Genomic DNA, 27,229 nt, shown 5'->3' with positions numbered 1-27,229 from the left:
TTTGGTAACAAACATTTTCCAGCTTGACATGAGATTTTTATATATTAGATTAATTAAAAAGTTGTTGCAATTTGGATATTATTAAAAGGATACCCATGAGTAGAGGTTGCGACATATTGGTTAATATAGCAGTATAGGCTTTAGCACTATGTTCAATAGAAAGTAGAAACAGATGCAGTAAAAATTTGTTTTTCTAATAGAGGATATATTACATAAACATAAGGTCGAATTGTCCTCAAATTGCTCGAGTTAAAAAATACAAATTGTATTTTAATCCCACGAATGAACCATTTAAAAAATAATAAACCTTTAATAATATAATGTTGTTTATAAATAAAATAATTGCAATAAAAAATTTAAAAAAAAATTTTAAATTTATATACAAATAATATATAAAACAATATACATACAAGTGGTTAATATACATAATATAAAATTAATGAAGGTAAGGAATACTTTTCTTAGATAAATTTCAAATAAAAATTTGTTTTGGTATTTGTGATAGTATCGCGAACCAATTTTTTCATCAAATTTTCAACAATATCATTTTGTATTTCTAATTCATCCATTTGAAAATCAGTCCATTTACTATCTTCTTCATGCATTTGTTTCACAACAAATTTATTTACTTTCTCTTCACACTCGTCTATGTCAATAATCTGATTCATTTTTTTTATTACTACATCGCTTAAATCTTTAGGGTTTTTTGGCCTGGCCTTAAATTGTTTCAAGCTTTTTATAGATCTCTTCCATAAGGGTAAATATGTTTTGTCAATAAATAAGTCTTGTGCAATTTCTTTACAGTAATCAAAAATCAATGTTTTATAATCAGCATGTACAATTGAATCTGAATCTATAATATAGTTGTTCAATAATGCACTTTGAGAACCATTGAATACTTGATTAGCAGCTGTCAAAACCATTTTGTGCACTTCATCAGATGTATAAGGTACGTCAATAAGGGCTTTGTTTTTAGTAGGACTTTTATAAGGGGGCGGGGGCTTATTAGGTATTTCTCTTAAAAAAAATTGTACTTCTTCCGACATGCGAAGACGTTCAATCTGAAAAAATACAAGCCCAATATATTATTAAATATAATTTACTCTGAAAAAATCACCCCACATACTTCTTCTTCAATGCGAATTTGTTCTAGTTTTAATTTTTCTGCTTCTTGTTGCGTATGGTTGAGCATAACATTGTTACTTTTATCTTGCAAAGTCGGGGATTTTTTCTAAAACAGATTTGATTAGAAATTATTCTTATGAATAAATCCATTTAGTTAGATTATATAATCAATTCGTAAGAACAAGTAACATGTTTGTATTATTACCTGATCTAGATACTTCTGATAAAACATTTCAAATGAATTTTCATTGTCAACATCAATTTTATGCTCTAGAGTAAAACCAATAAATGTTTGTACAATGCATACATAATATGTTACATTATTAATTTATAAAGCTGAAGCGATTTGCGATTAATAATGTTTAAATTACATAAAAATAAAATTGATATTGCATAACATATAAATAGAGTATACAAAAAATATCTGAAAAAAATTTTAAAAACAAAACCAGAAATTGCATTCAAGTCTTATATTTAAACGATAAAATAATAAAATATTTCACTCATAAACACAATTTAAGACTTTAATTTTGGTTGAGGATTTTATTTTAAATAAGAAATATAAAAACAAATACAATAAACATGAACAAATATTAATTGATTCACTCGATAAATAATATAAATAATTGTAAGTAATGGATGTTTTTATGCATACTTGAAACAAATGTAGAAATTTATTATTATGAAGTTGAAGTACATATTTGTGCAAAAAAGCAAATTAACAGCATGCAGTAGAATAAGCATTAATAAAATAAATATACAAGCAAATATTTTAGAGCAGTCAAATTAATAACTTTATATTTAACCGAAAAAATCACTTACGAAAAATTAAACATTCTGATAACTTCAATTTTTTTCTTTTAGTAGAAGACCACTTTAAATATACTGTTAATTTTTCCATTTCCATTTCATTCAATCTAGGTAAATACATTTGAAGAGTTTCAGAAATAAGAGGTTGTAAATGATGCTTAAAAAGTGCATCTGAAATAATTGAAGCTTGCTCCGAGAGAATAATCCGATTTTGATTCTCTTCTTCCCGTTTTAAGATTAACAACAATGGAGTTTCTTCAGTTAAATTATCAAGATAATTTTTCTCTGAAGAAAATAATGATTTACGCATGTTAGATTTTAATGATTTTTTTGCATCTTTCAGAAGACAGTTAAAAATGTTGGTAGTAATAACATGAACTTGGTCATTAGAAGAATTCTCATTTTGAACCTAAAATATAATACATTAGAGGTTTGGTTAGGGTTTTTGAAATAAAAATAACTTATTACAATGGTATAATTTTACTTACAAAATCACCATGATCATCTGAATACGGTTCAATAAATGTTTTATCCTCAAATATTATTTCTCCTTCACTTCTGTCTTCTTCATAAGAAGTTTCATTACTTTGTTCACTGTCATTTGATTCTATTATATTATCATTTTTATTAGATTGAAATGACCGTTGAAATTCTGATGTATACTCATCTGATGTAAAATCTGGACTATAAATATCATCTGATCCCATTTTATAATTATGTTCCTCAAATTGACTGACAATGTTTTTTTGCATTTCACATACATCAGTATCATTTACATTTATAATGAGATTGTTATGAATAGCACTACTATTAGATGAACTTGTATTGGAGCGGTTAATATTGTCATGAATAATCAGTGACTTTTTATTATCTGTTTCTATATGTAATTCTTGGTTATTGGAAGTTTCTGATACAATATTATTTGGAATAGAAAACTTGCATAAAGAAATATCTAAATTTATATCATTGTCAATTGTTTCATTTACTTCACATGAATTAGTTTCTTCCCTTAAATTTACTTTTAGATCATTTAATTTATGAATGTCTAAAGTCTTCTGTGGTAGAAATTTAAAAGGAATATTTACTTCAGTTTCAATTTCATGAGGTTTGTTTGAATCATTTACTTCTTTTGCAATGTGCTTTTCATGTAATTGTACATCTTCACAAACTGGAATTGTTTCTAAAGATTGAAGTGATTGTTCTATACAATTATAATTATCAATATTTGAATCAAAATTAATTGTATGCATATCGCAATTTTCCTTGGATTTATAAACATTTTTTTTTTGAAAGTCATTTATTGGTTTATCTACAGATAATACACTATGATCACATTCCTTATCGGTAGCGACTGGATAGAAATATTTATTTCCATCTGTCCGTATTATTCTATCTGATTCGTCTATATGCTGACTATGATCATTCTTATAGTTAATAATATTTTGAAGAACAGAAGAACTAGAATTTGTCGAAGAAGAAGAATCGTTTTTTGTTGAAGATTTTGAAACATACATATTTTTTTTCTTTATTTCAACCATCAAACTTTTTCTCGATTCTTCAATTTTCTTGTCATATAAATTTATCTGTTTCAAAAGATCTTGCTCTTTAGCCTTAAGATTTTCTAATTTAAGTTTTTTTTGTTCTTTTTTCAATCTAAAAGTTTCTAATTTTCTATCTTCAAGTTGTTCTTGTAAAGACATTATCCGTGTATCCAGGTCACTCTGTTCTGAATTTGTACCTTGAAAATAAATGAATATACATAATTAAGTAGAACTTTGTTTTGAAATTTCAATCATTTTATTTACTAAACGATGTCTCCGTAAGATATTTTCTCAGTTTAACAGGACTTGTAGGTAAAATTGGTGACAATGATCTTTTATCCTTGGTTTTAATTGCATCAAACATTTCATCATTTTTATAAGAAAAATCAATTGGATTAAATGATTTTATATTTTCATTAGTTGTGTGTTTACATCTAAATATTTTATGATTGGTTAGTAACCATATTAATTAAACAGTTATTAAAGAAAATTCTATACTTACTTTGTTTTAGAAGTTTGTATAGATTTATTAATGACAGACTGTGAAGAACATTTAACATCTGTTTGAACTTCGACATTTTGAACTTGATTGAAAATATTTGTTTCAATACTAATAGGAGAAGTTGCTTGGTCTAATAAACAAAATAACTAATGTTACTAAAAATTAAGCATACAACTTTAAAACTAATACACTAATTAAATGTAAAATGATAAACAGTGACTTTTTTAAAAATACAACTGATCTCAATAATAATATTTATCTTTTTACCTGAAGTAAAACATTATAATTGATATATGAACTTACTTCGCAAAATGATTTTAGATTTTTCCGATTCAAACACCATTGGCGATGTATTATTTTTTGATTCAATCGGATTAATCTTATCATGTTCACTATCATTACTATCGAAATAGTCAGGCTTAATAATTTTTTTAAAAATATGAGAATTAAGTGACTGACAAGCATGTTCTTCTATCTAAAATCAAATGTTATTTATTAGTCTCAAGTATATCTAAGATTTAATAAACAAATATTACCTTTGGAAATTGCTCTAGGCTTTTTAGTTTTCGTATAACTTTTTTAGAAGATGATTGGTTTCTTAAATGTTGTAAATGTTCATTAAACATTATAAAGCGTTGCTTATACACTGAATCTATTACTCTACCAAGTCGTTTTATTTGAGACAAGGAATTTTCCAACTTTTTCACACTACCTCTTTGTTTTTGTTTGAACAACTGAAATTGTTTTTCATGACCAAGTTTGTTTTTTAAATTCCTATAAAACGTACAAGATATTGTTTGTTAAAATTAAATGTTATAGCAGAACTTTAAAATATTTTAAAAAGTTCTTACTTCACTTGAAGGTCATACATAGTAATTTCCCACTTCAAACGATTAGTTAAAGATTTTTCCCTTAAACTAAGTATGGTACGGTGTTGTTTTGCCCGGAGTTCTTCATCTTTAATTAATTGTTCAAACTAAAAAAATATTCATCGATATTTAGTAATTAATAATATAAATAAAATATTCAGTGGCAAGCCCAAAAGGCTCAATTTTGCGCCAAAGTCCATTATACGATTTGGCGACATTTTATTTACATCATACATAACTTTGTAATCAGTAAATATTATATATTAAAGTAAATAGTGGTGTGGTGGTGGTCAATACTTAAATATGAAATTGTGTCATTTAAAATGTATGTTATGTCTGCTACTGAGTATATTAGTACATAAGAAAATCTGTTTAACTGGTTACACTCTCTTTTTGTGATTTTGAAATTTATATTTTAATTTAGTTTGAAGTATTTAATTTACTAGTTACTAAAATATATTTATTCAAATTCTGAATGGTGAATCAATATTCTTAATATAATAATCAGAAGTTGCATACTTTTCCAAAACTTTTAATATAAAATCAAAATTTGAATAAATAATTGTTTTATTTAAACCAGAGGGTTCCCAAACGGCGCGACGCTCTTTTTGAGAGCACCATGACTCAAAAAAAATTATTTATTATTTATTGTAATTTTTGTTGATTTCAAATTGAATCTTGTGAAAAAATTATTATCTTGCAGTCCGATTCGGACAGCACGAATCGAAACTATTTATCTAAAGGCACCACTGAAAAAAAAGTTTGGAAACTGCTGATTTAAACTGATGCCTTTATACATTTATATTTTTAATCATAATATTAAAACTTGTTATTGAGTAGTAGTACTGATTCATATTGAATTAAATATATGATTACCATTTGAATAGAAAAGCCAGTTATTGTTTTATCTACACAAATCATATTTGATGACAAAGCATTTAGTTTGGAAAATGGTGTAGGAACATCATTATCATTATTAGAATTACAGTGATCATTCAGTTCAATAGATTGTTCCTGAAATGTAAGGTATCAATTACAATTTGAATACAAAATAAAATAATATGCGGAATTATAAAATAGAAATGTTAAAATATATATACGTTAGATTTAATTGACATGTCGCAGCTCATCCTTTCGATATGACATAAAGAGTCATTTAATTGGTCGAGTGTATCAAGTTCTGCTTGAAATTCATCATGGATTTCAGGAAACTAATACATAAAAAGATTAATTTAATCTTAAAATTGAACCTTTTCAGTTAATTTATTACTTACACTATGTGATGATCTATTATTTGAATTATTTTCATCAAACTTTAAATTTATGTAAGTGTTACATAAATTATTTGAATTATAATAATTATTTTTTGTCAACAAATCAAATTCGTAATTAAGATTTTTTAAGACTTTTTTAATATCTTCATCAGTTATTATATTACATTTAGTAAATAGTTTGTCATTATTTACAATATTTATTTTTTCTTCACAATTATTATTTTCAATAATTTCAATTGAAGATAAGTTATTAGGCTTTAATTTAATTGGTTCATCAATTAATAAAGGTTTATAGCTATCTAAACAGTTTTTTGTTTCAATATCATTAACATTTGGTAAATTTACCTCTTCATTACAAATATTCACATCTGGTTTATTAAATTCAGTAAATTCAACATTATTAGTTTTATTAGAATATAAATTATTTGTTATTGTGTGTTTATTCATATTTAAATTAGCAGCAGGTTCATAGAATTCCGAATTATTTTTTTCTGATTGTTGTAAATTATGTTTACATTTTAATACTGAAATAAAACTCATTGGAGGTGGAGGAGATTTTAAAGTTGACAATGATAACATATTATTGAAATTCTCAGTTTGGGTTGATTCTGTATAACAATTTTTAACTGGCAAACACTGATCAAATAATAATTCTTGAAGCTCTTCTAGATTGTCAATACTTTTCATAATTTCCTCATGCGATTTAATAGGCAATTGCAAGCCTGTGTGTGATTTAGTACAATTATTTAAATTATCCAAAGACTTAATACTCAAATTAATATCAGGCATAGTCAATTCCTCTCTATTCAAATGAGCACTATCACTTTTTTGTTTTTCGTTATCATGGCACGATCCATTTAACAAGGTCACTAAAATTATAAACTATATTAATCTTTATACTTATAATATACTTAAACAATATACTTACCATCATTATTACATTTTTGAATGGAAGATGTATCAATGTCATTTGCTTTAGGCATTGAAATATCACATAAATTCTTACCAAATAATTGATAATCATCATTGAATTTTAATTTAGAAAATAAATTTTCAGGTTTGGTAACATCACGTATTTTAGGTTCTAAAACATCAATTAAAATTAAAAATAAGAATATTTATTATACCATAAGGAGAAAACATACTTGAGTCTATTAATTTTGTTGTTGAAATTGTACTTGGTATTTTTGACATTTTTGAAAATTCACATGCACTTATAACCTAGTGGTTAAAAATAATCATAATACAAACTAATTAAATAAAAATTAACAATTTTATTGTAATTATTCTTAAATTCCTAATTAATATTAGGCATGCGAAAAATTAAAATGCTTATTATATATTATAATTTTAGTAATCAATAATAAGACCACAAAGTAAGCAAATTTTTACTATCGTTAAGGTCTTCCAGAAAATTAAATTGTAGGTTTGTTAAAAAATTTAGATACCATACTAAGCAAAAAATAAAGGGACAGCTATTATTGGTATATAAAATATTGTTCGTAACTAAATGGCATGCGGGAAATAAAAAAATAAGGCAATTTTTGGCACATAACGTGAAAAACATTTGCTATCCCTGTCTTATACTAAAATAAATAAAACAAAAATAATTACATCTTTTGTATCATTTGAATATTCATCTGTAATTTTAAAATCTTTTATTGATTTTTTTTGCACATTTTTATGAGCTTCCAGTGGTTTTTTACAATTTTTAACTTTAGGGGGAGGTGACCAAGTTTGATCCATCTAAATGTACATTTTATAAGTATCAGGTACAGGTTAGTAATAAATAAAAAATTATTAATGCTAAGTACTATACTTTAGATTCGTTTGATTCAGTTAGTAAGTTAATACCAATTTTTTGAACATTTCTAAGAGCTTCTAGAGGTTTTCTAACACTTTTAACTTTAGGTGGAGGTGACCATGTTTGATCTACCTAAAGATACATTTTGTAAGTATCATATAAAATGTGTAAGTAATAAATTACAAATAATTAATGTTTAGTACTAACTTTAGGTTCATTTGATTCAGTCGGTAAACTTATATCAATTTTACATTTGTCTTGAACATTGATAGCCTAAAAATGTAAATAGAAATTATAAAATTATCGTAGAAATTAATGTTTCAAAATACAATTTAAGTTATTGTATGAGGAAATTACACCATTATAAACAGATTGTTCATCCTCTACATAGGTAATATAATACAATTCTTGAGGATTATTCCAAAAAATAACCTTCTAATGTTTGTTATCAACTACAAATACAAATACAAGAAGTACATTATTTAATATTATGATTAATTTTTAAATATTTAAGTTCTTGAAGATATATTGATTATTGAATCTAGATTTCAAGATATTTCTTGGTATACAAATTTAAACAATGATTTAGCAAACATAAGTTTTGTAATGTTACATCATAGAATAAACAAATACCTTAATTAAATAATGGTGTATACACTCTGTAGATATTAATAATATTATAACTTATAATCAATTTACTTTTCTAAGAGCAAATGGAGACTTTATGTTTGATTATAAATTGAATATTTAATTTTTGGTTATCCGAAGTCTTTAATAAATATGGACATAATATACAACCCAATATGCATTATCCATCTTTTGTTTTCGTAACACATAATTCATAATTGATAAATTGTAATTACCTTTTGCTTTTTAGAAGCTATAGCTAGTTCTCTTGTAGTTTTTTGTAACTCATCTAATTTTTTTTTTCGTTCTTCTGCCAACTTTTTTTTCTCTAATAAATCTAATTTACATTTTGAAGTTCTTTCTTTTTTTTTCTTTTCAATATATAATTTTGTTTCTGTAGCTTTGGTATTTTTTTCAGTTTTTTGCTCTTCAGCACAATTGTTTAATATTATTTTATCAACTTTAGTTGGTTTATTTTTTGGAAGTATACCTAAATTAATATAAATATTTAAGACAATTATTTTATAACTTAACAGTTAAATATTATTACATTAAATATGACTTACATTGTTTATTAAGCAGAACAGTTTCATTGATCGAAGGAATTGGTGGTCTAATAATTGCATTATTTAAAATTTGAATTGTATCCTTAACTGTAGGTAAATTTGGTCTACATTTTTGCTTACACGTATCTCCTATTATTATGGCTTCTGAAGTATGAACCATGTTTTTGGGTTTCTTTAGTTTATTAGGACTATTTTCTTGTATATTTAAACCAATATTTTTGTGAGTAGACATCTTCCTACAAAATTGTAAGCAATGATTTAAGTTGTTTAAGATCATATATAATTTTAGTTAAATAAATTAAATAAAGAAATAAAACCTTTAATAAATTAAACCTTGTTCAACAAATATAAATAAAATAATTATAATTCATTAGTTGTACAAGTTAACACAGTTTGCAAAATTCATAAACAATTTAAATATGTATCATACAGTAAATAATTAGAAACAAACAAATAGGTACAACATAAATGAATATTATACTCACTACAGTTCCAGTGTATATAATGTAATCGTAGGTGATGAGAATTTTGTAGTGTATGATTAATTAAATCAAACATCATTGAATTTATGGCATGTTTAGTTTATTTATTGAACATACATAATAAATACATTATAATAAGGTAAATAACAACGTATGATGAAATATATTAGACTAATTTTTAATTTTTTCCATTTTCTGTTACAAAATATCATAACATAACAAACGTATAATGATGTGAGAATACGATGTTTGGTGTTATCAATTTGTTATCAATATTTCTAGTATTTACTATTTTTTAAATTTTTTTACCTTTTCCAGTGAAACCACAAATTGAGATAATTTAAACCAATAATTAATTTAATATTATCTTAGAGAAAATATAAAACTATAGACAATATTTTACTATATGCCATATAGTTATGGATACAACATACAAACTTTTTAATTACCTATAACTACGTCCATAATATTATATTGTATATATTTTGTATGTAGTATATACTATTATACTATATAGGTGTTAATGTGTTATAGAACATTATGTGTCAGTTTACAGTTACCACTATTTATTAGAGGAAACTAGGCAAACTAGGGTCCCAGCGTCACTTTTAATTAAGAATTAAGATGCCATAATTTTTATTTTTACGCTTATCCGTGTGAACAAAAATTGGGGTCAGTACATATGTCGTATGCTATCTACCGACTACCGGCGTATGCTATCTACAACAAATTAATACTTGTGTCGTATGCTACCTACGCGAAAAAAATGTAAAAAAATGTCACCTTACCTAAATAATTTTATTAGAGCTTGTAGTTTTACAGTTGTCATTTAAATAATAATATATTTATAAAAACGTATCTTTATGTCTCTCAAGAAACTTCCGAACGTATTGGTTGGATTGATTGAACGCCACTATTCTTCCTGTAATTACCTTTCGATTAGGTTTGCAGCACCACGTGATCTTATATTGTAGTTGACCTTTAGGTGTCTCCATAAACACTCAATTGTTTGAGTTTGAGTACCTGTATGCGGATCTATGAAGTTCTTACTATGATTAACAGTTTGGTGAAGAAAACAGTGATTTTTTTAATTGCTGTATGCTCTCCACTCATCTGAATGAACTTATGTTCCTGGTTCTATTTCTTGAATTATTATTGGTAATAATGTGTCTCGATCCCTCTTATTGACTAGAAAAAGACGGCGTTCTAAAATTGCATCTTCACGCAAACAGCACATGCCAAACACCCAAGGTCCTTGAACTCGGCTGCCATAATTTCGATTAGTATTATAGTTTTGATTTTCTTTGTTAGAATTACCCTCGGAAGTATCGGAACTCGGAAGTATTACTATCAGCATCTTCATTATCAACAGGTTTATAATCTCCAAGGCGAAGTCTTCCTCTGTTGTCCTTACGTTTCCCTTGAAAAATAGATTCGTCTATTTGTACTATTAATCCTTATCCACCTATTTTTCCACGTTTTTTAAACTGTTCTGCCACCACGCCTCGACATAGATTGAACCAATCTGAGACTGCACGATGACTTCTGCCAGTTATTTTTTCTGTTTGTGTGACTAAATTATTTACCCAGCACCAAACAAGTTCAATAATTTCATATAAACTCAAACCACTTATATTTTTTATATTTTTATCCACGTAGGTAAAAAATGGATTTCGGGAACGTATTGATTGCCATTTTTGACAACCTCTTGTTTGGCATCGCATGTTTTTGGTTTTAACTAATTGACAGATTGCATCTCGTTTTTGACTATTTTTTAATGTTTCTTTCATGTCACCACCACACACTTCACCCGTAGCATTTAATTTAGTACATACATTTGAATTCGGTAATAACCCGCATTCTTTTAAACATTTGACACAAGATTAGTCGTTAAAAATAATATTTCTGTATAAATCACCTAAAATACTCATTTTCATAAAACTCAAATGAACACAAAAATACCAAAACGAACACGTTTATCGTTTATTTAGCACCAAACATATTCCAAAAGTTACAACATATACGAATACAATTGTTTCGTAGTTGGTAACGTATTAAAAATAGAAGCGGAAAATGTGTAGATAACCTTAATAATGTATATAGCATACGACACCAATAAATCGACTGTAGATAGCATACGGCACGTGTACCTTGGGGTCAATAAATTGTCGATTATTACCAACAAAAAAAATTCTAATTTTCTTAATTCTTACATATTTTATGAAAATATTAAATAAAAGTGTAGTGGTATCTAACCTAATTAACTATACCTATGCACCTAAGTGTTTAGTTTTAATTTTTATTGATAGGTATATTATATAGGCACACGTGTTTCCTAAACACCCATATTCTTTAAGTTTTAAAGGTTTTTAAAGAGGATTTTGCAAAACCTAGTGGTGGCTAGTGCTACGAATTTTAATATTCATTTAGGCGAGGCGGCCGACGGGCACAAATCCGCTATACCTCGACCTACTGTATAAACTATAAAATCTCTGCGAGTGGCAGGTCCATCCCTCGGCAGTCGGCACGAATCCCACATTAGCGCCTGGCACAATTTAATTGTGTTCGATTTATATTTTTATTAGGGGATATCGACCGTTATCCGTGTATCGTCTTATTATTTTTTCACGTATTTTATGTTCGAATACGGAAACATGAAGACATACCTACCATTTGCATATAATTCTATTCGAACACTATTTTAGATTTTAGGCGAAGCGATGAATGTACTGATTTTACAATGGTGTGTGTTTTATTTAATTTTTATTTTTGTGTCTATTATCAAGGTTTGGAGCAGTAAAAGTCCTTCATTTTCTTCAACACCAACTTTTCGGGTAGGAAAGTGAATCTAGTTGGTGCATTAGGGAGGTCAAAATTTAAAATTCCCAAAAGTTTTCAAAAGCGACAAGAAAAATAAACGAAAAATTAAGGAAAAAAACGGAATTTTTAAGCAAAATTAGTTTTTGAAAAAATCGATATTGGTTTTTAGTCCGTGGTTAAGCGTCTGAATTTCAAATTTCGACTAATTTCGTAAAAATCACTAAAATGTACAAATTATTTTTAGTTAGAAATTCATAAAAATTATTTTCGTATCTAAAATTTGACACTTTAATACAAGATTTCTTATGAGTTTATCTACCTTAATAAAAAAAAAATATTCTATCGAAAAGTCAAATTGAATTTTTACAACATTAGATATTCACTCAATTTTTCATGTAGCGATTTATTTATTTTGCTGTAATTTAAAAAATAATAACTAGATACTTGAAGTTTACACACGACTACACGAGATGCCCCTATAATAATTTTACATTTAATTTTAATAAGAGGTCAATAAAATTCACTTTGATTTTTAAACTAATAGAGCTAAACGTGATCTGCTAAACTGTAAAATTTGATGTACCATCTTGTAAGATGGAGACAACACATGCGGGAAGCGGGTATAACGTCCTCTTAAACTGTTGACGGACATTTTCAATTTTCATTTTTTTTTCTATAAATGTCAATAAAATTGTATTGATTGAGTCAAAAACCATGAAAATGTAATACAATAAGACTCCTAATATATTGTTACAATAGAGGTTGAAAAATATTAAAAATACACATCCACGATTTATTTATAAGCATTTAAAGTTCAAATTTTGACAATATTTATCAAATTGAAAATGTACAAATTATTTTGTTGTTAAACATTCTCAAAATGTTCAACTTTTATAGCTAAGTATTGAAAATTTAAAGCAAGGTTCCACTTACCTAAGCAGTTTTTTCCGTAACTAAAAAAATCTGATAAATATATAAATATAGTTATTTTGTAGAGACATTTTAAGTTCAAATTTGGACAAAATTATTTATTAATACACAAAGAATAACGATTTTTGTCATTTTGTTGTAATTCGGTTCCAAAACTGCTCAATTTTACAAAAGTATATTTTATATTTTTCCAGCATCACCGATAATTTCAGAATAATATTGGGAATAATATTAATTCAACTTACCGGCTACCATATTAATAATAAGTAAAAACACTTTGAAATTTCCTAGACTGACATACCGTCTCCGCTCAGAATCGTTTTTCGTATACAATAATATGATATTATATCATTGAATTATAAATTTTACACCATCTATTTCAGTGACCCACTTGTTAACTACTGAATTTTTTAAGTTTGTACAAATTCATCACGCCAAACCGGGTTGAAGGCTTGAGAGATGTTTAGGAAATTGGTAGGCTGTACTTTAAGTTTTCTATAGTATACGAATACCTAATGGATAAACATATTTTTATTAGAGCTGGGACTTTCATGGATTTGCTTATTTTTTCTGGTTAACTTTATCGTATGCTCAGTAAGTATACACAATACATTTGACAACGTTTGCGATTAAATACTCAAAGTTGTTAGTGCATATTTTCAATTTTTTTTTTAGAAAGGGAAAATTCCCACCTATTACCTTAAACGTGCAAACTCTGCCAACCTCGCAGACTTAGATCATATACACTGGATTGAGCTATAGCGTATATCACGCGTAGTCCGTGTTTGAAGCAGACCTGTCATGCCCAAAGTACCTATTGCGCATGCGGGAGAAATGAAATAGATTGCGCGGGACGGGGAAAGAACAATAATGTGCTATAGTGATAAGGACGATTAGGTACTGAATGCTTAGATCATATACTTTGCTCATGCGCAGTGATGACTTCGGGCACGAACAGCTATGCTTCAAGATTTTAAATCATAGCTCTATCCAGTGTATATGATCTAAGCTCGCAGAGAACTCGTTATCTAGGTATTATCATTGATCAACGTCTTATCTGGTCTAATTATCTTCGCAACAAACTTCTATTCTTAAACGATCGATTTCGTTTTCTCCGCTCTCTCCTAACCTCCAGCCACATAAAGCTACCAATCAACTACTAATATACAAACTCTACCTCAAACCACATTGGTCCAGGTTGGACGTAAGGAATCCGAAAATGGAGTTCTGCTGAAATTTCAAACAAAAACCGTATTCAGCGCTTCCAATCCGAAACCCTCCGTGTTATAACTAAAGCACCTTTTTACATATGCAATTAGTCCTTACACAATGATCTCGGTGGTTCACGATGTAGCTTGAACTTTTTGTTGGCGATTCAACTTAAATGTTCAAAATCACATCAATCCCTTCATCAAAGGGCTTGCGCCAGCAATTACACCAGGTAACCCCAGGAAAAGATTAAAAAGGACTGTACCTACATACAGTATTAGAATGTATTATATAGTAAGAAAACTAGATGATGTACCTTATTATAACAATGCAAAAACATTAAGTAACATTTTCAGGCACTCAGCTGTGCCACCCGACCTGGACAGGATCCCTAAAAATAGACTTTAACTTAAACTATAACATTTTAATAGTTAAGTACGTACTACAATCATTTTGTTCAATGATAACAATATGTACAGTCATTACCATCTATAACGGAGGCCAAAGGATAGTAAAAATATGTTGTTTTAACCAGATGTTGCTTTATAAATGCACATATAAATAAACAAATTTTTTCCGTGGCCTAGAAATTAACGTCGTTCTTACTATTTATTTATTATGAAAGACACGGGCTTAACTCTTTTGAAAACAATATAAACATATTTATAATGGATATTTACAAATGTAATAATATGTAAACAATTATTATATAAAAATATTCAGAAGAAACTCAGAATTATATAATATAACACCCTATTTTATATCGTTATGATCGGCGTCGATATAGATGGTGGTGACTGTAATAATGACACTTGTATTATTAGCTAAATAAATTATATTCAAGTAATAATAATATATTAGTTATATTATACATAGGTATATTTTAAAATCAATCGCATATTTTTGTTAGTACTGTTGTGGTTTTACGATCGTACCATAGTTAGAACTACTTAAAGTTTTTGACTTAAGTTTTGCACTTTTTTCATATGGTACTACATCATTTGACTCGTTTATGTATTCATATTCATTTGTTCGCTTCGTATACAGCCATCTAAACATAAAAATAAAAACTTAACAGACAATAATATTTTAATATACTAATGGACTTATTAAATATTATATAAGTAGTTTAAAAATTAAAGATCTGTTAACATTGAATATTAAAATCAGCAAATTGTGGAAAAATTAAACTAACCATTTTTAGTTTGATAAGAATATAACATTGTTACTACTTGTACGAGTCAAGAAAATATGCTCTATAAATTTCATGCTGTGTGATTTATCAATTCAATTTAAAAAAATGTAGATATTTCTAAAAGACATTTTTTGGTTTTTTTAGTAAACAGAACTTTAAATAAAACACATTTTTAAATTTTAACGTTTTAAATAATTAATATAAATAATTATATTTACAGGAACAAAACAATAGACGGGGCCATGAATATGAAAGTGATCGTATAAAAAGCTCCAGGTAGAATATTAATTGTGGTTTCATATAAGCCATTGTACATGAGTCCAAACACTAATGAAACCATAATTTCTGCAATGCCAAATATAGCTGCTATTTGACCTTAAATAAAACAAATTTATAAAATTTTTATAATAATATTTAATTCTAAAAACTTTCATTTTCAATTTAACAATTTATTGAATGTTTATAGTTTAGAAATGTTATTTAATTTTTAATAATCTTTCCATAAGAAGTAAAATATTATACATGGGAGAATCAATGATTATTAATTTTGTTATAATCATACGTTGGTTAAAATCAAAAAATATTTTTCTGTACAAAATATTTTAGAGTTCCTATATACCTAATCTATTTTTTTTAAAGTTATATAAGTAATTTTTTAACGTGTGATCAAATAAAAATCAAATAATTTCTTGTGATATGAATAGTTTATTTATTTATTGTTCAAAAAACAGTCTGAGTTTACTTATAAGAACTGGTTGAAGTGGATTAATATAAGTTGGGGACGAGACTAATACTCTTAATTTTTATAACTACTTTTTTATACTTTCCAATTAGGCGGCTTGCATTGTATCGTGCTGAATATCTATATACTACTTATCCCAGTTGCTACTTATTAGTGATTCATTCACCTATTGCACTTATTCACATATTACATTATTGTAGATATTAAATTATATATTAGTGAGTAAGTGACGTTTTATCTTTTGACTTCCGGTGTCAAACATTACAATAATTGTAAATAACAAAATATTTTTTACAAAAAATATCATAAGAGAATACATTTAGTTTATCCAAATCTAAAAGGGGTGGATAATTTTAAACAAAATAAGAGGAGGAGGATGGCAAATGAATGTACATAATATTATAGAAGTGGAATATTGTCATCCTCACTTATTATTTCCCCACTTCGACCACTAAATATTATAATCAATGTTAAGTCATTAGGTCTTACTGAGTTCAGTGCTTGGTACTAGTTTTGTCATCAATGATTTGGTAGATATATTTTCTGCAGTGACCAAAATGTTCACTAGAGGTCCTGTACACGATTGAACATATTGAATAATGAAAAAATAACTCTATCAACGAATTTCATTACTTACCTATATAGAAGAGGGATTCGGTATAAGCAAAGGTGTAGAACAATGCACCCAGTGTTTGACTAATCGTTGATAACATTCCTAATATTTCATCGGAAATTTTCAATTGCTTACTAAGGACAAATGAGGTAAATAGAAGACCTGAAAAAAAATAAATTCGTCAATTTCGTCCTTAAAAAAATACATTGATATTTGATATCATTAGGAGTTATAAATTGTTTTTTAAACAAACCAATTATGTTTACTGCTAATTCATACGATGCAAATACACTGTATTTTACTTCGTTCCAATTGAATTGCACTCGGGTGTACAAATAACATACTGTATGATAACCTACACAAGTAAACAAATAAGTAGGTAATTAATAAATATCATATTAGTTATAATAAATTTTATTGCAGTTTTATTGTTCAATTTTTTCTATGATTTCTAATATGAGGTTAGTAGGTAATTAGATAAATATTAGTAACACACTAATGTGTAATTATTATTAGAAAAACTTCTTAAATGATATCGTCATAGCTTATTTTGTGTTTAGCAAGGTAATTGGTTTTATAATATTATAATGTCGATAGTAGTGCTATCAATTTGATTTACACTTATTTGGAATGCTTGTAACTTAATCACCACTTTGGCGTCTACATATGCACGTACATAATACAGATTAAAAATGTTGATTTTCATAACTCAAAGTATGCCAGTGCTTTGTGTTTCAGCAAATTAAATTAAAGTAATATAAGCAACAATTTGTTTAAAATTAACTAACTTCACTATAAATCAATATTTTAGCTCTAGGATTTATCACACTCAAGTATCGTACTTACTACTTTTGAATGGTCACAAATACGATTGAATAATAGTTTATATTGTTATTGTCTTTTCCTTATTTTTTAAAATCGATACAGTACAACTGATAATATTAACTAGGTTCTAGATATGTTTCAAATTTTGAGTCAACTAAATTTTAAATATTAGAACAGTGTTAAAATCGTCACAAAAGTAACGCGGAATAAAAAAAAAATCGAATTTCTTAAAACTGTGATTTCTTTTTTTATAAGTTTCCTATTTTCATTTTAGATAACAATAACTTCTTCGTTTCGTTCAAAATCTAAAAAGTGGACAAGTGGGTACCACTCAATTATACACTAGGTATACCTGGGTATACAACTACGTAGTTGTCGAGTATGTCATCGTAATGGATGTGTTAGATTTGAATCTATGTTAAATCATTGAATATGAAAAACGATTCTGAGCGGAGATGACGTGTCATACTGTCATCTTATAGTATACTATAATATAAATAGCCAAAATTTAAGTAAAAATTAAAAATCGCTGAATATCAAATATCGTAAAAATTTTAAATTCAAACGCTCATAAAAAATGTATGTTACCTCAGTAAACTTTTTTTGATAAAAGTAAAAAAACTTGTGGTGAATCTTCTAATACATTTTTTTATGTGAGCTATGAAAATAAAAACTTTTATAGATTTTCTAATTGAAAAATAATTTGCAAATGTTCAGGATTTTGATGAATTTTGTAGAAATTTGAACTTTAAATGTATATAAAAATTAATCGTGTTTATGTACCTTCAATATTTTTTGAACTGCTATTAAAGCAATTTATGACGAGCCTCTCATTCAATTTTAAATCATTTTTACTAAGTGAAAAAGTTTTTGTCTACAGTAATTTTAAAAACAATTCTAAGATTTAAAAAATTTCTTATGGTTATAAATAGCTCAAAAAGAGTATAGAGTAAGTGTATGAAAAATGATGTATAAATATTTGATAAACATTTCAAGTGTCTACGGTGATTAGTTTTTAAGTTAGGTACCTGCTACACCAAAAATAGAATCAATTTTTGTCGAAAATTCCCATTTTTCCTTAATTTTAAATTTTAACGCCCTCTCCCCCTCCCCACGAATGCACCAACTAGATTCAAGTTTTATCAGAAAAGATGCTGATGTCGAAAATTAGAGCATTTTAACTACCTCAAATGTTGATGACAGTCAGAAAAAAAAACTGTAAAACCAATACACTCATCAGTCATCGGTACGTTTAAAAACTAATATTGTTATTCAAACATATTGTTTTATTTAGTTTCAATTATACTAACCAGCATTTGTACCAGCACTTGCCATGAATATAATTAGTAAAATTATAATTCTAATCCTTTGTCTGTTTGGACGTTTTTTAAAAGTAGTATTGAACGACCGTGTGATGTGTTTGAAGTCTAAAAATTCTGATATGGTCGTTCGATATGATTTGTTTTTATTCACTTCCGTAACTGGCGTCACATCTTTGACAAACAATAATCCATACAATAGACCTATTATAATCAACGTAGACGATATACCATATGCTCCGTAGAATCCTAACTTATTATATATTATGCCGGACATTGACGTTCCAATAGCCATAGATACAGCCATAACAGCATTCAATGCTCCAATTCTGAACGTTCGTTGTCCCACCTAAAAGAAATAAAATTATCAAATATAGATTAAATTACTATAGATTAAGATTACAACAATCAGTATCCTTCTTGTTTTTTTTATGTACATACATTTTTATTTTAATAAACAAATTAAAATGTTTTTGTAAAACAAATTTTATGTCTGTAAACTTGTAATATATTTTCAGTACTTACATCGTCATTCTATAATAAATTAGCAACATATCTTTCAATATTTAAAATAACCAAATTTGAGAAAAAGTCTTGAAAAATACTTGTATTTAACCAATTTTCGGTATTATCGAAGGGAATCATTTTCATGACTATTATTCGATATATATTTGGGGGAACTATGAAAATATTTGTGGTGCTTATCATGTATTCTATATGAATCGATTATCGATAGGACTATTAGGCGAGCAGCCAAGAAATACAAGTTCAGTGATTACGTTCTCGAAAAATTATTTATCTATAATGGTTATAAATAGGTACCCTATATGATAATAGCCAGTAACAATATCTATATTTATTACTTTTTGACGTATTTATCTAAAACTTTTATCGAAACTATTGCAATAGCACTTCTTTTATTACATTTACTTATCGTACCTGCCTTTAAACAAGATAAGTATTAACTAATAACAATAGAAAATTAGAAACCGTGTTAGTTATCATTAATGTTATTATTGAGCCAAGTTCCAATTCCAATAAATTAGAACTAACATTTTTTCAGACTTGGGATGGCAAAGATGCTCTTTCGGGACAATAATGGTTCATTATGCTTAGTAAAATTTGAAGATTGTTCTTGGATTTATGGTCTTGCATGCCTTAGCCTTGCAGTAAAACCAGGGCCGTATTAAGAAATTATGCTCCCCAGCGCAATTCTAAAATTTCGCCCCTCTTTTTGGTGGATGTCTAGCGTTAAAAATTAAAATTATAAATATCTGTATGAAATTATAAACATTTCCTCGTATTTTAAGTAAAGGAACAATTTCACTTTAGTTACCACCAGTTTTTAAAAAAATTTTTTTTAAAAATATTATATTTTAACGTTTTTTTTTTATACTTTATAAGTTGTATAGTTGAGAAGTTCCGATTTTCTGTTTTTATGCATGTACGACGTCGTGGTTTACCGCCGCGCATAGCGCTCATAACAAATTAAAAATGTAGGAGAAAAATGGTTTCTCTCTTTGGCCACGGGCAACATAGACAAAATGCATTTACGTAGAATAATTTTTTTTTGTTTTTAATTAGTGATCTTAGAGTAAAATCACCCATTATAAAAACTATAGAGTATAATATTATTGTGGTATAATGACATCTCAATTTGTCTAAATATTATCTTAAAACAATCATTATTTAAACATCATTTAAATGTACAACATGTTTTAGTTTATTTTGAAAGTAAAATACAAAGACAAATAACAATAACATATAAGATCGACATGTCATACCCTCAAAAATATTATTCTACATCGTTTTTATAATGGGTGATTCTAAGTTTACTTTAAAACATAGAGAAAATTATTGAGTAAATGCGTTTTGTCTTATGTTACGCCTGGGCCAGAGAGAAAAAACAAATAGTGCGGTGATATCCTCATAAGATCTTAAAAGTAGATAGTAGTTGCTCGCTAAGCCTACCACCTCCAATCGTCAAATTCTAGGTCCTATGGACCTCTCTTAAAGTCAAAACAATGGAACATTTTCTGTTAAAGTAACATATAGTAAAAAAGTCGGTTTGGAGTCTTTAATAAATAGAACATGTCTTTAATAAACACTAAAAATGTATACATTCGTTATCAAATAATTCATCCAGGTCATCATTATACATTTTATGTAATTTCTTAGAAGCTTTGGAAAATTCAGATGACGTGTATTCTAGTATAGTTTCAAAATAAATAAATATTTCGATCGACTCATTCGATGTATTAGTGTTTACCGTTGATAAAACTATAGTAAAATTATGATTTTGTGCTATATAAGTGTATTCTATACAACTGTAACAACTGGCACGCCAGCTGCGTGCGGGATTCTGCTTATTGTGTAAATGTAAAATATGTAATACTGTAATGTCGTATTATCGTAATCAGTTAACCAAGAAACCGTTCCGCATTCGTACAAAAATAGATTTGAGAGATTATTATTGAAGTATAATAAACTTTGGCTAAATTTCCAACTATAAAGCTACAGTACAATACATAGAGAAGCACATTTTATACAGTTCTAATTATTTCAAATTGGTTAAACACAAAAAAGAAATTCATGAAAATGTACGGACCCAAAATTTCACAAGGGGAGGAAATTTCCAACCCTGACCCCCTTAAATACGGCCCCGAGAAAGACTTTGACCAAGACGCCACCAGACGGTATTGGACTAGTAAGGCTGTTGCAAGATTGAGACTGTGAAACCAAGACCAACAAAGCAAGGCTATTGCAGTCATGCTAGTTTTTTCAAATTTGTTCTGTAAACATTTTTTTTTGACCCTTGGCAACATAGACCATTGGGTTTGTATGTGGGGTATAGTTGGTATGATTGGCACGTGTGTTTTTATGGAGGGAGAGGATTCGTCACAAACAACTCAGGTAAACAGGTGGTCAATCATCGGCCCAACCACCGTACACAACAGATCTTTTAATTAAACACAATGTTTAACTGCATAATATATTAGGAAAAGTAGGTACAATAGGTACATAATATTTGAAAATGTATTAGCATATTATTATATTAGTTCATTTTTAGCATTTTAAGAATTCTTATATTTATAAATGTAATATTGTAAGGTCAGATCAATGTTGTTTGGATAAAGTTGTAATAATCGATAAATTGATATCGAAAATTGTACGATTAGAAATTTAATGATATTTAGATTCTAAATTGTATGGACAATTTAAAATCAGTATGTGTTTGTGTATCAGCGATCGGTGCTCAGTGGAGTATTTACTATTAAGGATTTAGGAATTGTATAAAGAAGAGGATAAGGCGTTGAATCACAAATATTTAAGTGATAATTAATTCTATACATATCTATTATCTAAGTTAGTTAATTCGTTAGGTTAAGCAATTATTTCTTCATAAATTATCAATTAAGCCCACGGGACACAGTTACGTCGCCTGTGTTGCCATCATGTCCAAAAGTTGAGTTCGGCCCAACTCTGGAGATATCCTGGTAGCTCATAGCTAGTGAAATAGTGAACGATACCACGATCACAGAGATAAATCAGAATAAAATAAAAGCTACGAGACACGACAAACGACGTAACAGCTGTGCAGTTGAACTCGGCTTTATTTTGGACGTTTCGAAAATTATATATCATGTACCTCCACTATGGATTCAAATAAAAAAAACATTTAACTGTGCATATAGGTATTGATAACTGTAATTGGATTGACATTTTAAGAAATTTCAATGCAATAATTTAATGCCAAATCCTAAATTGACAATAATATTAAAACGTACTGACCGAAGTGGCGTCGCCGATGTAACTGTAGGCAGTCATGGTCATGAGGGTTTGGCCACCAGTCAGGGCCAGCGGTATCGTCTCGGCGACGCCGGCCGCCTCCATGGGCAGCTGATAGAAGTAGTAGACGCACAGCATTTGGCCAGCGTTCCGGGCCAGTTCACCATACAACGGCAATAGCATGCACGGAACGCGCTTCCTTGTCCGGTCGCTCCAAGCACCCACCAACAGCATGAGCACGCACGGCAGCACGTTCTGCGCACACGTCTGCCACATCATCATGCCGGTGACCAGTTTTTGCACGGCCACCTCTTCCGTCGGATGGCCGCCCGCGGTTTTCGTCTCCAACGCCTCGCACGTCTCGTCGGGCAGCTGGAGGTTCACGCGGCATGCCTTCTGCAAGTTCAGGTTGGACACCGTGAGCGTTACCATCGTGAACGCAGTCATGTAACACGCGACCACCGGTTCGACGGTGACGCCGCTCCAGAACCTTCGCCACATCGACACCGCCGCCGCCGCCGCGACCGGCCGATGGCTCATTGTTGACAGGCTGGCCGGCTCGACGTGGACCGAATCTGACGGCGTGTAAGATGCGTGTAAGTAACCTAACCTAGAGTGGTTGTCAGTATGTATACTTAAGCTGTATAATATTAATTATAATAATCTATTAAATATCATAAAGAGATAACATTTTTTAATATGCATTAGAGGGTCATGTCCACTGAACCGATTCTAAACATTCTTTCATTTATAGAAAGCTACACCATCCTTGTGTAACATAGTGATTTTATTTAAGTATATATTATTGTGTATTTAATCGTCTTTTATTTTTGAGATGGTTTCGGAAACAACAGGCCCGATTTACATGCTGTTTTTTTTTAATTTTGTATGCAATTTTGCGATTTAGAATGGCTCAAGCATAAAATCCGTTCTTGATGATAAACATCAAATAATTTTCTTTGTTCACATAGAATGACCACTGATTACACAAATAAAATTAAAAATAATAATTGGTTTGGACTACCCGACTATCATGCCTTGCTATTGGACTTTTTTCAAATAAAATAAAATAATATTATAAGCCCCACATAAGGATGGTTCAGTTTTTTTCCACACAAACATATTTTCAGGACATATTTATAGGTAGTAAATTATATTTACATTTTTGTTAAATGACGTATAGTTAAATAATACATTGTTTAGTTTAAATTACACAACAATGATCAATTTTTACTTGTTAGACATACCTACTTAATGGATGGAACTGTGACAGTCTGTAATCTATCAGTCTATCACATCACATAGAACGTATAGGTTAGGAGTACAACGCGTTAAGTTGACTTAATGTTATAAGTTAAAGATTACCTTATTTCAATCCACTATTTCTCCATTTAGGTGATATTAGATTTTTGACAGCCACAGTGCGTTGACAATCACACGTTTCATAAAATGTTTAGAATGGAAAAGTTCTGTATTCCAAGTATTTGTAATTTTAATTGGCGCGAAAATTCTTTAAATGTAAACAAATTGAATCGTTCAAACGTAAAACCAACAGTTAATGAGTGGTCTGGACGCGGTAGCGAAGAGAACTAGATAATAGTACACTATATTCTACATAATATAGGTAATCTATTAGTCTATATAAAAAATACATAGTTGTAATAAAATATATGTTTAGAATACTACATAATATGGTGTATACATGGTGTGCTGAGGTATTTTCTCGTTTTTGTTTATCAGCTATTTTAATTATTAATTATCATTGTACTCACCAATGCTAACCATGTACAGTATACGAACCTTAGGACACTCCTCCCTCCCTAATCCCCCATTCTACACATCGAACGTTTAGCGTCTTAATACCTACGTATATTTTAATCTTGTCGAATACTATAAATTAGCACTGTTCATTGTATTTATTTATTTGATAGTTTAACACCTGCAAGGGGGTATAATTGCCCAGGTTTTGAAAATAGAAATCCAAAGATAAGTGAGGTACATTTAATAATACATTTATAAATAACTGAAAAACATTTGCATTTAAACGTTTAATAATAATTGCGTTAACATAAAAAACACGTATTTACGTATACAATATAATAAACATGTTGGTTACTTTTCCACATAACATCACTATTAATACTTCGTACTTATCTAATTTTGCATTCTTCCTATTACTTGTTTTAAAATGTATTCTTTGTAGTGTTGTAAATAATGAAATACGACTTTTATGAGTAGGTAGGCACTCACCGCGGGTTATATCATAGTATAGCTTACTGACCTTTCTGTTTACTGCAATAATGTGTTTTGTCTAAAATCATACATTGTGTATGATTGTACGAAGCGGTAACTGTGATATTGAATATTACATAAGTAATTAATGTGTATATTTACGTGTATGCATATGTCAATTATTACTGTGATTTATTACTTTATTAGCTATCATATCAGTTAATATTTTTTACTAAGTATTGAATAATAGTTGAACTGTGCTTTGTTTGCTATTTCGTTGTCCAATTAATAACTAATTATAAAATAATGATGAACACGAAACAATGCGTTTATAAATAACCGATTTGTCAACAACCTTATCAAAAGATAAACGTACGTAGGTAGCAGGTATATTAATGTAAGCTCCGTATCACGTTGGCGGTAGATACAGAGGATGGCATGGTCAGCGCCCAGTGATGTATTTAGGATTTTGCTTCACTAGGTGTACATTTTCTTCATACCCTCTTTCCCGGTTCTTATGTAGGTAGTGTAATATGTTTAAATCAAATACTAGATGAAGACAATTATAAATAAATATAATGAAATTTAATTGTCTGTTTTCTGATAATATACATTTTGTTGTAGTAATTTTGATTTGTTTTTTGATTCTGGGCTTAGAGCTTCAGCTGACACAACAACCAAGATATTGTTAATACAAAGTAGGTATGTAATATTTCAGTGTTTAGTTAGTTTGATTATGGTACTGATAAACCATGAACAAATTACTAGGCATTGGCAATACAAAGTTATAGAGTATTGTACATTGACATTGCCCTATACCCCCCCCCCCCCAAAAAAAAATTGTTGTTTGGTGAAATTGCCCCCTAAATACTCCGCTGCTAGAGCTGATGCAGGGAGACAGGATTCTGAGTATTTACTGGCTGCTACACTTCTACTTCAAGGTATACTTTTTAGAGTAGGTACTGAAACTTTTTTTCGAAAATGTAAACAATTATAGGTAGGTATAGTAATAACCAGGGTTGGGATTTTATAGCACTTAAAATTACATAAATATGCGCTATAATATGACCTTAACTATCGCTAAATATGCGTTAAAAATATGCGATAAAAACAACAAAATATGAAAAAAAAAGGAAATTTATTAATTAATCACTTACAAATTTGAAATTATTATAGGTAGTTACTTAAGCTAATTATCGCTAAATATGCGCTAAAAATATGCAAAAATATGCAAATAACAAAATATGAAAAAAAGCAAATTTATTAATTTATCAATTATCACTTACAAATTAGAAATCATTAGGTATACGTAGCTTAGTCACTCTGGTCAGAATCTTGAAGGGCTGTAAAAAAAATTACCCAATTAATTATTTTCAAAAATTTTAAATAAAAAGTAAGCGATTTAAAATGTTTACCAGAGTGTTACATTGAATTATTAAATGCTTAGCCAGATTATCAAATTTGAATTTACGGCGGTTGTCTGCCAACATAGTCTTGTACGTCATTTCATAACATGTTGACAGATTTTGATTCAAAAACAGGTATAAATGCAAAAAAGTCTCAAAAAACCCAAAAAAAGCAATAAAAACTAAAAAATCGTAAAATATGCAAAAAAAAGCAAAATAAAATTTTTAATTTGAGTTCTCTGTATTATGAAACATATTTTTAGCTTACTCTGCTATTTTTTAAGCATCTCGTAAGAAATACGCAAATGCTATAAAGTCCCAACCCTGGCAATAACTGCCACCACTTATTTAATAGAAACAATCGACCGTAAAATTATGATCATATAATAGGTAACATAAAGTTGACGGATCACACTGGTCGGCTGAAAGAAATTAATTTCTCATAATATTCCTAAAGCCACACACGATTTCTTAGTAATAGTTATTCATTATTATATAACATACACGCAATATTATGTTTTTAAATAATAATTTTGAAGTATTGGCCTT

At 28.5% G+C, this 27,229-nt stretch overlaps 2 protein-coding genes across 6 annotated transcripts; both read right to left on the bottom strand.

The window, feature by feature from the left end:
- Positions 1–384: 384 nt before the first annotated feature.
- On the bottom strand, positions 385–9,823 carry LOC111029448 (uncharacterized protein MAL13P1.304-like). 3 transcript variants are annotated; one of them, XM_022308448.1, is made up of 21 exons: positions 9,604–9,823; positions 9,119–9,354; positions 8,789–9,042; positions 8,133–8,198; positions 7,941–8,057; positions 7,736–7,867; positions 7,267–7,342; positions 7,050–7,205; positions 6,122–6,990; positions 5,948–6,058; positions 5,724–5,861; positions 4,830–4,954; positions 4,515–4,752; positions 4,282–4,453; positions 3,979–4,108; positions 3,741–3,910; positions 2,424–3,673; positions 1,948–2,344; positions 1,331–1,395; positions 1,127–1,231; positions 385–1,061 (listed from the first exon to the last, which is right to left on the bottom strand). In XM_022308448.1, exons 2-21 carry the CDS (start codon positions 9,348–9,350, stop codon positions 462–464), a joined length of 5,403 nt encoding a protein of 1,800 aa, XP_022164140.1. In that variant the 5' UTR covers positions 9,351–9,354; positions 9,604–9,823; the 3' UTR covers positions 385–461. The 3 variants fall into 3 exon arrangements, with proteins under 3 accessions (XP_022164140.1, XP_022164141.1, XP_022164142.1); XM_022308449.1 differs by having other exon boundaries at positions 9,119–9,350; XM_022308450.1 differs by lacking the exons at positions 8,789–9,042; positions 9,119–9,354; positions 9,604–9,823 and having other exon boundaries at positions 386–1,061; positions 7,941–8,053.
- A 5,145-nt stretch (positions 9,824–14,968) lies between these two features.
- LOC111029457 (solute carrier family 46 member 3-like) lies at positions 14,969–24,706 on the bottom strand. Of its 3 annotated transcripts, none has more exons than XM_022308462.1 (8): positions 24,408–24,700; positions 23,046–23,617; positions 19,245–19,602; positions 17,363–17,464; positions 17,134–17,271; positions 16,986–17,069; positions 15,973–16,129; positions 14,969–15,610 (listed from the first exon to the last, which is right to left on the bottom strand). In XM_022308462.1, the coding sequence occupies exons 2-8, from the start codon at positions 23,580–23,582 to the stop codon at positions 15,466–15,468; spliced, it is 1,521 nt and encodes a 506-aa protein (XP_022164154.1). In that variant the 5' UTR covers positions 23,583–23,617; positions 24,408–24,700; the 3' UTR covers positions 14,969–15,465. The 3 variants fall into 3 exon arrangements, with proteins under 3 accessions (XP_022164154.1, XP_022164152.1, XP_022164155.1); XM_022308460.1 differs by having other exon boundaries at positions 23,046–23,652; positions 24,408–24,699; XM_022308463.1 differs by lacking the exon at positions 15,973–16,129 and having other exon boundaries at positions 15,472–15,610; positions 23,046–23,652; positions 24,408–24,706.
- Between the last annotated feature and the right edge of the window lie 2,523 nt (positions 24,707–27,229).

This window comes from Myzus persicae, unplaced genomic scaffold (genome assembly GCF_001856785.1).
Source record: "Myzus persicae strain clone G006 unplaced genomic scaffold, MPER_G0061.0, whole genome shotgun sequence".
NCBI lineage: Eukaryota > Metazoa > Arthropoda > Insecta > Hemiptera > Aphididae > Myzus > Myzus persicae.
This window is presented reverse-complemented; position numbering and strand designations above follow the sequence as displayed.